The sequence below is a fragment of the Haliotis asinina genome, chromosome 8 (assembly GCF_037392515.1).
Source record: "Haliotis asinina isolate JCU_RB_2024 chromosome 8, JCU_Hal_asi_v2, whole genome shotgun sequence".
NCBI lineage: Eukaryota > Metazoa > Mollusca > Gastropoda > Lepetellida > Haliotidae > Haliotis > Haliotis asinina.
The window spans coordinates 1,007,448-1,021,189 of record NC_090287.1 but is presented as its reverse complement, the minus strand read 5'-3'; the positions used below and the strand labels follow the sequence as shown (position 1 = coordinate 1,021,189).

At 43.3% G+C, this 13,742-nt stretch overlaps 1 protein-coding gene across 1 annotated transcript; it reads right to left on the bottom strand.

Annotated features, from left to right (window-relative positions):
• Nucleotides 1-3,376: 3,376 nt before the first annotated feature.
• LOC137293971 (uncharacterized) lies at nt 3,377-7,374 on the bottom strand. Its single transcript, XM_067824874.1, has 4 exons — nt 7,236-7,374; nt 6,252-6,447; nt 5,343-5,450; nt 3,377-5,125 (listed from the first exon to the last, which is right to left on the bottom strand). The coding sequence occupies exons 2-4, from the start codon at nt 6,438-6,440 to the stop codon at nt 4,469-4,471; spliced, it is 954 nt and encodes a 317-aa protein (XP_067680975.1). The 5' UTR covers nt 6,441-6,447; nt 7,236-7,374; the 3' UTR covers nt 3,377-4,468.
• Between the last annotated feature and the right edge of the window lie 6,368 nt (nt 7,375-13,742).

Sequence of the window (13,742 nt, the reverse complement as noted above, 5' to 3'; positions counted from 1 at the left end):
CTATACCCACAAACACCTTCCTGCTGTCACACTACACCGATCACACCACACCCATAAGCTCCTGCCTGCTGTCACTCTGCCCCGATCACACCTCACCCATAAACTTCTTCCTGCTGTCACACTACCCTGATCAAACCACACCCATAAAGTCCTTCCTGCTGTCATACTACCCCTACCACACAAAGCCATAAACTCCTTCCTTCTGTCACACCACCCCGACCATACTATACCCACAAACACCTTCCTGCTGTCACACTACACTGACCACATCACACCCATAAACTCTTTCCTGATGCCACACTACACTGACCACATCACACCCATAAACTCTTTCCTGATGCCACACTACACTGACCACATCACACCCATAAACTCTTTCCTGATGCCACACTACACTGACCACATCACACCCATAAACTCTTTCCTGATGCCACACTACACTGACCACATCACACCCATAAACTCTTTCCTGATGCCACACTACACTGACCACATCACACCCATAAACTCTTTCCTGATGCCACACTACACTGACCACATCACACCCATAAACTCCTTCCTGCTGATCCACTACCCCGATCACACCCACAAACACCTTCCTGATGCCACACTACCCCGATCACACCTCACCCATGTTCTCGTGACAACATTAACGTACTTCGCTGCAGATGCTTGTTATTCAGGTTATTCAGAAGTTTCATGCCAAGATTTATCGCCTTATTATTGGAACCTCTGTCATGACGATTTTCATAAGTTCAGTTCAATAACTGAATGATTTAGGAAAACGAACCATGACAAATTCCGCAACTTCAGACAAACATAGAACATAGAATAAATCACTGCTGAGTGACTGTTTCAGTTCCAGAGAACATGTAGGAAATATGTTAATGAGGCAGGGAAATACAGAATATGTTTCAAACATGGCATGTAATTTTGAGGCTTTTCATTTTTTTCACAGCATATGAACAAATGAACAGTGTAAACTAACGAGAATTTAATATTGGTGTGATGATAGTTCCGCCTTTGTTTAACTCTCATTAGCTTTGACGTTTCGACACTGATACTTCATCAGGAGGTATCAACAGATTTAATCCTGTACATTCGCAGGTGGTACTGTCACATCTGTCTAATTGTTCACCTACAGTTGCCATGGTTACAGCTAGATGACATTAATATAATGTGAATAATGAGAAAGCAGGTCATCTTTGTCTACGGTGATGGCAAGCGCAGACATGGGTTGAAACAAAAGTGGTCGGAGAATGATGACATGAGGTCTCTGGTGATTCAGAGGGTAGAGCGACGTACCCTGACATAAAAACAGATGTTCTTCACAGAATATCACATCGAATACCTGGGTACATTGCAGACAACCGAATACCGTGCCGTCATGTGGCCGTCAATAGGGTCATCTTAACACAGTACCGTCATCTGGCGGAATATACGACCATCTAGGTACAGCACCGTCACTGCACGGACAATAAGACCATCTGGATATAGTCGCCTCACATGACGAATAATTCCACCGTCTAGATAAAGTACCATCATGTGACAGAAAATATGGTCATCTCGATACAAGACCATCACGCGACGGACAATGTGATACCAAGTTACAGTAAAGATAGCAAGGTAAATTAGAGACACCTATTTACAATAAAGACAACAAGATAAACTACATACAGCTAGTTATAGGAAGGACATCAAGGTAAACTAGAGACACCTACTTACAGTAAGGACAACAAGGTAAACTAGAGACACCTATTTACAGTAAGGACAACAAGGTAAACTAGAGACGTCTAGTTACAGTAAGGACAACAAGGTAAACTAGAGACGTCTAGTTACAGTAAGGACAACAAGGTAAACTAGAGATGCCTACTTACAGTAAGGACATAAAGGTAAACTAGAGACGCCTAGTCACAGTAAGGACAACAATGTAGACTAGAGATGCCTACTTACAGTAAGGACATAAAGGTAAACTAGTGATACCTATTTACAGTAAGGACAGCAAGGTAAACTAGAGACACCTAGTCACAGTAAGGACTGCAAGGTAAACCAGAGACACCTAGTTACAGTAAGGGCAACAAGGCAAATTACATAAGGACATAAAGGTAAACTAGAGACACCTAGTCACAGTAAGGACAACAAGGTAAACTAGAGACGCCTAGTCACAGTAAGGACAACAAGGTGAACTAGTGACACCTAGTCATAGTAAGGACAACAAGGCAAATTACATAAGGACATAAAGGTAAACTAGAGACACCTAGTCACAGTAAGGACAACAAGGTAAACTAGAGACGCCTAGTCACAGTAAGGGCAACAAGGTGAACTAGTGACACCTAGTCACAGTAAGGACAACAAGGCAAATTACATAAGGACATAAAGGTAAACTAGAGACACCTAGTCACAGTAAGGACAACAAGGTGAACTAGTGACACCTAGTTACAGTAAGGACAACAATGTAAACTAGAGACACCTAGTTACAGTAAGGACAACAAGGTAAACTAGAGACGCCTAGTCAGAGTAAGGACAACAAGGTGAACTAGAGACGCCTAGTTACAGTAAGGACAACAATCTAAACTAGAGACACCTAGTTACAGTAAGGACAACAAGGTGAACTAGAGACGCCTAGTCAGAGTAAGGACAACAAGGTGAACTAGAGACGCCTAGTCAGAGTAAGGACAATCTAAACCAGAGACGGCTAGTTACAGTAAAGACAGTGTAAACTAGAGACGCCTAGTTACAGTAAGGACAACAAGGTCAACTTGAGACGCTTAGGTATAATTAGGACATTCACTTTGAATTCGGTCATAAAGAGCCTACACGAACACCAAGATGTGAAACTGATGCGGACACCTGGGGACAATTGTATGATATTCACCTAGCTGGTTTCACTATACGAGCCATTATGTTCGGCTCAGGAACGTATGAGAAATACTGATCTTTTGACCCATATTGAAGGTGAGGGTGGGCTGTCGTTTGGGGAGACGCGTCTGTGTGAGATGTGCCTCCCTTGGGCGCGCCAGACAGATTGTGAGTTTGAATCTTGGTTTGTAGCGATGTTTCAGTGTCTATCATCACCAACCTGCCTAGACCTGTAACACTTCCGACTCTCCTGATATAATCTGAGCACTGTTCAAAACGTCCTCAAAATATACTCACTCACTCCTCTTATTACCAATTCAACCTAAGATATGGCCGGTCGTCTGATGCCGTCATCGAGCATCACTCTTGTTGCCGCATGTGACGATGTAGTGGTCACTTATCGCAATCAGTCGATCACTAACTAGACCAGTGTGGAGTTGTCCACATAAGGCCAAGTGTAAAATAATGACATTCACTGCGCCGACAAGAACGCTCCTACATAAAACAGGCGAAGTACAAATTTCAATTTCAGTTTATTTCATCATTTATTCATAAACATAATGAAAGCGGAATGTATGAAATCGTAACGTCAGAAGCTCCTACTCACATACACGTGCTCGCACAGTCGTGTCAGTGTTATCCGGGGAGGTGTGTCACGTTATCCTGGTACCCTGCAACTGTGTGTAGTCTTGTTATTAAGGCACCCGTAAGTATAGCCGTGTTGTTCAGGTTATTGGTAGTCATGTAATTCACAAACCAGAATGTTGTCTTCGTCGCGTTGTATTCAGGGTACCCGCGTGCGTGTTTATCCGGGTATCCTGGTGTAAAGCATTTACTCCCCAACAACAGCAGACATTGAGCGAGTATGAGACAGGGGTAATGGCAAGGATCCGTCAGGAAGGACATTACGGTCGTGGCGTGATGCATTTACTCCCCAACAACAGCAGACAATGAGCGAGTATGAGACAGGGGTAATGGCAAGGATCCGTCAGGAAGAACATTACGGTCGTGGTGTGATGAGTATGTGAAGCGGAGAAAAAGATCATGTATGTACAGGAAGTTGCCATTCCATGGTCACTGGAAACTGCTTTATATACACATCTGCGCTCTGGCAAAGTAATGTCAGGATGTCAATATAAGGCACCAAACCATGGTCAACCCATGGTATTTTCCCCGTAGTCTGAGACAGATGCAAACAGTTCCAGACATCGACGTTGTTCGGAGATACCTCAATATGTATGATTGTACGGAATATTAAATTGGGCACGATGAACTGAGACGATGAGCAACTGAGACAAGAGTTCGAAAAACAAAAAAGAAACTTTTGAGCATTTCCCTCCGACAGGATATTTGAACACTTCATGGGTATTTGATGAGGAAGTCCCTTGTGGAAGTATATACGTTAATGTAAGTGTAAGGGCAAAGTTCAAACGCTAACAACGCTGAACACTAATTGGTGATGTCGGTAGTTACGAGTTTGTGACAACTTGTTTAAACCAGTAGCTTTGACAAAACATTTGGGCAATAACTCAATGACAATGGTGGTGCAAAACACGCCCTGAAATGTTTTGCTAGAATGTACAAATGAATATGAGTGTTTCTGATATTTCTATGGTTCTGATAAGTTCAAATATGTCATATAAGACGCGTCGTCACTCCCATTACTGGATATTTGGGAACAGAGGGCTCCAAAACAGCTCAGGGAGAGACAACTCTGATTGTCATGCATCAGTGGTAGAGCATGAGTTCCGCTGATGCCCCAGACATCACACTGCTGGAACACGTCCTCATCTTCGGAACATTCCGACAGTCCACTCTGATCGTTCGTTAATACAGTGTCAGTGTCACTTTCCATCCCGAAAACATCAGCTTCTGAAGAAACGCTCGAAACAGAAACTGTCTGTCTGCGCATGTCTGAGCCGCAGTCGAAAAAGAGACTTTCGTCCTTTGTGGAATGTTCGAGGCAAAAGTCGACAACGGCTTGAGGTAGAGAATCTGTGATTTCACTAACTGTCTGGTCTGGCTGTACGAACACTGAAGCGTCATACAGTTGTGAGGGTATGGCTACGTTGTTCCTTCTCGAGGTGCCGTCGTCAGTGACAACGCTACCCCCGACTACAGAGGACATGATGTCAACTGCCTCCTGTTTCACAGAACCGCAAACACCATGGGAGTCTAAAAACCTTTTGATGGCATCTTTTTGAGATTTCAGCAGATTTATTTCGGCCTCAAGAGATTGGTTTTCCTCAATTACTTTGGCCAAACCCTAAAACATAAACAAGAGAATGATGAAGAAAACATTCATCGTCATATAACGTGCCATCAATGTTCTTTACAGTTCATTTGTATTTATACCATAGTTCAGTTGGTAGTTGAGTGTTGCACAATTTTACTGTTAGTTATTAGAAGTACGAGTTACATGAACTGCAAGCAACCAAAACTGAATGATTGTATCCAGCGTGAACTGTTCAGTCCTATCTCACCTCAAACGTTCCTTCCTGGTTTCGTTTCTTCTTCTCCCGACACCGCCGAGCTGCACGCCTATTCTGCTCGCGCCGTCTCACTTTCTTTTCGATCTCGGCAGGTGTGAGCTGAAAGTTGCATTAATTTTAGTCAAACCGAAGTCACAGTGTCAGCACGCCAGCATTCACAAAACCAACATCAATAGACGTGTAGTCGGGAGTACCAGAGAAGCTGAACAATATCCTGTAGGTAATACTAGTAAGTCGCTTGAGCTGTACAGGTCGCACGCACGCACGCACACACGCACACACGCACACACGCAAGCACGCACGCACGCACGCACGCACGCACACACACACACACCTGACCACGCCCACGCCAGGGTGTCTTCTTGTATATCAACGAAGCTCAGGGCTTCTATCACAGCATACAGGTTGCATGAACTTGAGTTATGTCAATAACTCACTTGTGGAAACTGAATACAGTGAAATGCTGTGAGTCCGGACTGATACCATTGCGTCAACTAGATCACCTCACTAGTCGACTAAATCATCTCAGTAGTCGACTACATCACCTTACTAGTCGACTACATCACCTCACTCAGGCCACATAAAAAATACTCTTGTTTCTCGTCACTTTTTCAAACAGACATAGGTTGGGAGGGCGGATTTGATTTTCGCATTTCATCTTATGTCCAAAACCCCTTGATTTCTGTGGAAATTTACACCTTTATTCCGATAGAAAATAAAAAATTACAAGTGTGAAAAACGCATGCACATTTTGAGAGTCAAGGTTGCATTTTCTCATCGCGTCGATTTTTTTGCGTCTGGGGAGAAACAAGGGTATTTTTATGTGTGGCATAAACACTTATTACCGGCGTTCATGTGAATCCAAAAAGACATAGACACAGACGTTTAGTAAGTCCTTACTTCATGTTTTACTGGCTCCTTGAACTCCACAGCTAGTTCCTCCTGACCGTTAGCATGGCGTCTGTTTAAGATCGACAGTCTCAGCTCTTCTCTCAGGACAGGAGAAATCGATTTAGTTTTCAAGCTTGTCTCGGCCGCCCGAGCAAGCCGTTCTTCGATTTCACACGAGTTGTCTCCCTTGTGCCTCATTCTGTCGCTGTAAACAAACGTGTATATGGGTCATGTCGCATGAAAACAGTCGGGGAAAAGTAGGTCACTCGAATCAGTTTCACAGCTGAAGTTACGATGCATGAAAGGTCGCTTTATTGCCGTTTTGACCCCAATTTTCCTCTTTAGTAACAAAACCCTTTGAACTTTTGAATCTATTAAATCATGCCAATAGTAAGTACAACATATACAAATCATATTTGACACAAAATGGGACCACAACACGTCGTATCACTTGCGCTGATGCCAGCTGATGCTGCAGGTGAAGTACGGGCTACACTGACCAATGTGAGGAGAGCACAGCCAGGGATGTTTCTCATAGAACCGCTTACAGGCTGAATTGTTTCGAATGTTTTGGCGAAATGCCTGCACGGGAAGGCGGATATGGGTTTTTTCCGGTATCGTTAAATATAGACAAATTGCGACTGATCGGGTCTATAACCTGCAAGGTGACGAGGATGATACAGTGGAGATTTATACTTATATCACCACTTCAAAACTATTCAGATATAAGCAAAAATCAGACACCCTGAGCTGAAAATACATAAACACATTCACATACATAAAAATCGTTTTGTTTAAATGATTATTCATCTGACGTTATACCGATGTAACTTTAGGTGGAGTTTAAAAAACAAAACAAAAACCAATCTGACAAGCGAATTCTAAGACCATGTGCACAAGGGCGAGATTACAGTGAGTATCTGAAGTAAACGACCTCTGATTGTTTGTCTGCCGCCTACTTCACCACATAACCTCCATACACACTCGACTAACCTTCCACTCGTAACAGATTTATCCACGGCAACTCAAGGCAAACCAACAGTCTAATGATCCCGGGTGAACGGTAGTGCGTGCACTCTCTGTTGCTCTCGTTGATCTTATGAGTGATCGAGCCTACGGCGATGCTATAAACAAAACAAAGCACGAGCCAATCACGAGCTTCGGCCAATCAGAATTAAGGGCGTTCCCAACTGGCTTGTCTGCTTTGCAGACAGCAGACGACAAGTCGTGGTGATACTGCTGTATCTGAGGCAGAAGCTCGTGTGCTGATTTGCGGAAATCCTCGCGCTGTTATTGTAAAAGTAAATCGGGAGAGATGGATGTGTGCGGAGAGGAACTTGTAATGTATAAAACGTACAGAAACACTCATAAGTTAAGTCTTGTTTGCTTACTTGCCATTGCCGTTAATGTGAGGTGATGGTAGTGTGGAGTAATTCGATACATCATGGGACAATTAGCAGATTTATGGAGGGGAGCTTCCGATACATGAAAATAGGATCTGATACATAATTCCAGAACACACTGACTTCGTCATTCATATTTACTTGTAATATATAATTTCGATTGAAATAACACGCGCCCCATATTATATCCAATCCATCATTATTGCATGAGAAATGGTGGCCGAAAATGATAGCTCAAGGAATATTAGATGGCCATTCTGACATTCGATTGTAAGGTCGATCTGCCCACAGCTTGTCATAGTTAATGACTCGCAGCGATGGGTGCAGCATTACGGAGTTTATCGAAACGTTGTAATGTGAACATGCATTGTGTGGGTGGGTGGTTTTTCCGTGACGTCATCTTAATTAGATCACAGTCAAATTTGAGAACAAGAAATACAGACGGAAGTTAAATTTAATTTCAAGGAAAAAGAATTAATGAAGATATCATTTGAAACATTTCGGTGTTGAAATTAGTCAACATGATATTCGTATTGTCTACGAGGTTTTAAGAAAGATCTGTTCATTATCCACGCTCACACTTCCGAATGTGTCCGACTTCGGTAATATTTATCTTTCAAAAAAGTTACAATACACGAATTATCTTACTAAGCTTGTCTTATTATTACTAATACTTATTTTTAAATTAACAACAAATGTACATCGCAGCTATTTACTGGTGAATTATTAGCAAGAAACTTTTCTGCGTTTGGTCCGGGATCAGGCTCGTATCAACCCATTTGTATTTTATGTAAGCATGGTAGGTTGCAAAGCTTTACAATGGGCAGTATTGAACGCTTGCCCAACCTCTTCAGCAACAATCATATGTAATCCCGGGCTCTCCTTTACAGTGGTAGCTACGCCAATGAGTATGTGTGTTTGCTTGGTGTTCCATGTTGTCTCAATGCAGACAGACAGATGACCAACCGGCAAGGTCCTGTTCCGGAATCAAGACCGAATTCGGTTCCTTCTCCTGTCGTTACCAGCAGGACTGTGTCGGTATATTCGTGATCACACTTGGCTGATACACACGGACTGTTCAAGAATATTTTAATATTCTGCTCTGATCTCACAAAGTTTTTCGAAAGTAAGATCAAATGTGATTAATGTTTCAATGTAAAATTGTTCAATGTAATGCTTTACAAACATTTTTAAACAAGAGACGACACACGCGCGTATGTCTGAATGTACATTACTATTCCACGTATAACCAGATACCGTGTAGGAAGTCCACGGTGTTTTCCCCGGATGGGTGGGAGGAGGATGCAGTGACCACTGATCATCATCAAGACGCAAGTCGCCCAAACAGAGCACTGATTGCTCGTATTGCATGCTGGACAAGTACACGCTATCCTTGACCTTGGGTGATATTTTCGAGATAATCGCACGCAGTATCTCACTTCCGATAAACAGCACCAGGTATCCGTAGAGGGGTCGTGGAACTCAACATTCCTGGCGAGGTATGTTTACCTCCGAACTTGATCAGGCGATCTGACGCTGTTCTGATTTTTCCCGTGAATTGATCTTTAGTAACACCTTCATAGTGTGACAGGTAATCTAACGGGATCGGGTGGTCGGGCCGAATGACGTGGATGATGCATGTTCCAACTTTGGTAGATCAATTTGACAATCTATGGATTGTCTGGTTCAGAACCGTTAATTTGCAAAGCGTCTTTATATACCTGGGATGTTTGTTGAACATTTTGACAGTCTATATTTCAGTGAATCGCGTGAAAGAACAATAAAAAACAACAGGAGAGTCCAGGAATGGTGTATGATTACGACAAACCTGGGATTATATTCTGGGTGGACGTGGGATTCGAACCCAGGGCAAGCGGACCCTGGCAATAACAACGATGATAATGATCAATCAAAACACGATAGAATGACGTAGAACATTACGTTTTTACGGCATATTTATCGTAATAATACAAAATTTAACTTTTGAAACGCTGCGCCAACTTTTACAAAACAACAGTATTACATTTCAACATATTTTGATAAAATTGATTTTCTGCTATATGATTAACATATCACACGACAAGGTTCAAATCAGCACTGTAACGGTTTTCACGCTTCACAAGGTCATATAACGATATGCCTACACACACGCACACACCATCTCCACTTAGTCACCACTCGTCAAGCGGGACGTGTTTTGTCCTTGGAAGTTTGTGTTTATACTCTTGTCGTCACTTTGCAACAAAAACTGGACCCGTTAAAATGCATTATCCATACTTTAGCAAACTGAGCTGGTTTATCTTTTTTTATTGTTTAGGGAAACACGTATCTCATTAATATATCCTGTAGGTGATATACCTGGAGCACACATCATCGTCATTAGCCCATTGTAGTTGGTCATAAAATAGGTCTTGCAACAATAACGACTCTCGTAGAAATTGCGCAATAAAGCTCTCAATGGAAACCAATTAAAACATTACACTTCTGGATCTATTGTCAACTGTACCACGGCACGTGCCGGGTAAACTGAATCGATAACCCGATAGACGGTGAAACGTTAATTGATTGACATCAATATTGATGAGGTTGTCTGTTTCATAGACGCCGCAGCTTGATCCTCGTGACTCTCATTTCACGTGGCTGGTCACTGAGCCGTGCAGACCTAGCTGGCGTCGCTATCAGTGATCCATGCATTCCTAGTAGACGTCGATGGTCAGTGATCCGTGCAGGCCTAGTAGACGTCGCTGGTCAGTGAACCGTACAGGCCTAGTAGACGTCGCTGGTCAGTGAGCCGTGCAGACCTAGTAGACGTCGCTAGTCAGTGAACCGTACAAGCCTCGTAGACGTCGCTGGTCAGTGATCCGTGCATTCCTAGTAGACGTCGCTGGTCAGTGATCCGTGCAGGCCTAGTAGACGTCGCTGGTCAGTGAACCGTACAGGCCTAGTAGACGTCGCTGGTCAGTGAGCCGTGCAGACCTAGTAGACGTCGATGGTCAGTGAACCGTACAGGCCTCGTAGACGTCGATGGTCAGTGAACCGTACAGGCCTCGTAGACGTCGATGGTCAGTGAACCGTACAGGCCTCGTAGACGTCGCTGGTCAGTGAACCGTGCAAACCTAGTAGACGTCGATGGTCACTGAGCCGTGCAGACCTAGTAGAAGTCGATGGTGAGTGAACCGTACAGGCCTCGTAGACGTCGATGGTCAGTGAACTGTACAGGCCTCGTAGACGTCGCTGGTCAGTGAACTGTACAGGCCTCGTAGACGTCGCTGGTCAGTGAACCGTGCAGACCTAGTAGACGTCGATGGTCAGTGAACCGTACAGGCCTAGTAGACGTCGATGGTCAGTGAACCGTACAGGCCTCGAAGACGTCGCTGGTCAGTGAAACGTGCAGAACACACAGTAGGCGGCACAAATTAATGAGCAAGGTTCAACAGACGACGTTCCGCCCCAGTCCACTGATATTTCAGGTAAAAACGTAAGCGTTGAAGTGAGTATATAAATGCCGGAATAGGCTGTGTCTGAAACTAACGCCATTTCAGGAAAACTATATTCCAATAATACCGTTTCATTTTAGTTGGAGGAATGTCTATCGATATACAAATTATAGCAGCATAAAAATATGCCCCGACTCAGGTAGCTGATAACTACAGCCGGATGATAGCTTTCCGTCTCCATGTAGTCACAAGACAGTTCTTTCTAGAGGTCTTCATTATTCCTTTTTCTTTCGGTTCAGTGTCTGGTCGGCACTATTTTCAGTTTATTAATCTGTGGCTCCTCCAACAAGAATTTTATCATCTCGAAAACGTTAAGGTGGGCCTCTCCAACATATAGCAACACTGGAACAACATCAACGAGACTATACTATAACGACGACGACTGTCTACTTCCTTCCCGGAAAACCCCATCACCAGCATGAGCACTGATCAACGAAACTGGGATACGATGTCATGTTTCAGCCAAGTCAGTGAGTCTGATCTTCGCGGGTACAGGGAGGATGGTCCTACGGTGTCATGTGTATACACACTTCCGTCTAGATGCAGTGACTTTGACGACAGGGAGGGTGGTACTATAACGGTGTTGGTGATGAATGTTATTGCCTTTTCTGTCCCATATCAATTACAGACCGTTTGAGTCAGAAACGGACCGATGCATAGCGAATTTTATCACTGTACAAAATTGTCACAAAACATAAATAGTACACATGTTTATCATTTACTAATACACAACAGCTTTCTTATATTTCAACTTTTTCCGGACTCCACTAAATAAAAACTAAGAAACTATCATCATTGAAAACGCAAACGTTGTTATCCGTTGCGGCGGGGTGAAACCGCAGAAACGAAACAGCCACTATCTCGTTGTGCACGGGATACACATCCCTGGTGAAAAATAAAGTTGAATGCTGACGTGAAACAGTTGATGATTAAGTGGAACAGTTGATCATTTTTTTTCCGTGTAAGAACCTTGGAAGGCAGTCTATCAACGAACTCTATTCTGAAAACAAATACATGTTTCTGATTTTTTTTAAAAGCATTTGAACCAAGAACACAACCTCAGAGTATCAAAGTACACACTCTGGCGACTCTTACACTCTTTCGTGTATCGTTATAAGAAAATTTCAGGGGAGAATAGGTCAGTACTCTGTGAACGCCCTGATATCATTCGCTTGAGAAATCATTTTCTCAGGGTAATAAAGAAGAAGCGCGAAGAAGGGTTCGAGCCAGTGCACTTGGACGAGACCTGGGTCAGTGCTTCGCACACTGCCAGCAGTCAGTGGGTACCCGATAGGGCTGATAAGGGGTCACGTAGAAAGCTGCCTCTAGGGAAAGGAGAAAGACTGACCATTCGCCATTCTGGTTGTTCCAGCAAAGGCTTTCTCCCAGGCTGCGACTTGGTATTCAGGGCAAAGTCCACAGATAACAGACTGCCATTCCGAGATGAATGGTTCGGTTTTCCTGGATTGGGTTAAAAACACCAGATCTACCAACTCTTCCAGTGAAGTTTTTTATCGCAATGAACAATGCCCCATACCATAGGACCACGTGCAGGACCCCGACAGTAAAACTCCGACATCTAACAGTCGTAAAGGTGATATGATATCATGGCTCGACACATTTCAGATCGAACGGCCTTCAAAGGCAACGAAGCCGCAGCTATATGACATCATAAAAACCCACAAAGGTGAACCTTTCTACAAAGTTGACAATTATATAAAAAGTAAGGTCACGTTATTCTTCGACTTAAACCCTATCACTGTGATCTTAACCTCATTGAAATGATATGGGGTATTGTCAAATGACTTGTTGCCAGATCAAACACAAATTTTAGATTACGTGACGTGGATCTTTTGGTTAAGGAATCCATTAACAAAATCACGACAGAAACTTGGCAAACTGTGTTAATAAGTTCGCTAACGTCATTGCACAAGGTTACTGGTCTAGGGTTGGCTTACAACATGCAACTGTGGCAGCACTTGTCATCCCTTTGAACCGTGGCTATGACACTAGGACAGACGAGGAACCGATAGGTCTCCCGGGATAGATTTTGAGATGTTCCTCGCCATGACTGGCTGTTTCGTTTCTGCGGTTTCACCCCGCCGCAACAGATAACAACGTTTGCGTTTTCAGTGATGATAGTTTCTTAAACAACTTTTTAGTGGAGTCCGGAAAAAGTTGAAATATAAGAAAGCTGTTGTGCATTAGTAAATGATAAACATGTGTACTATTTATATTTTTGTGGCACTTTTTTCATTTTAAAATTTGCAATTCATCGGTCCGTTTCTGACTCAAAAGGACTGTATGCACATGTCATACGAAAACTGAAAATAATACACGCATATACCGCTCGAACCAACTACACGCATATACCGCTCGAACCAACTACACGCATATACCGCTCGAACCAACTACACGCATATACCGCTCGAACCAACTACACGCATGTACCTGTGGTCACTCAACATTAATCATATTTTTCAGGAACGCCAGATTCTCAGGGATAAGCGTACACACAGACACGCTCACGCGCACTCACACACGTACGCACGCACACGCACACGCAGACACGCACGTTTAATTAACCGTCAGTCTTTAAA

Coding starts and splice junctions, on each gene's coding strand:
- LOC137293971 (XM_067824874.1), bottom strand. CDS start 6,440: ATGAGGCACAAGGGAGACAACTCGTGTGAAATCGAAGAACGGCTTGCT. Junction 5,451..6,251: donor AGGAGCCAGTAAAACATGAA/GTAAGGACTTAC, acceptor TGCAACTTTCAG/CTCACACCTGCCGAGATCGA. Junction 5,126..5,342: donor ACCAGGAAGGAACGTTTGAG/GTGAGATAGGAC, acceptor TTTATGTTTTAG/GGTTTGGCCAAAGTAATTGA.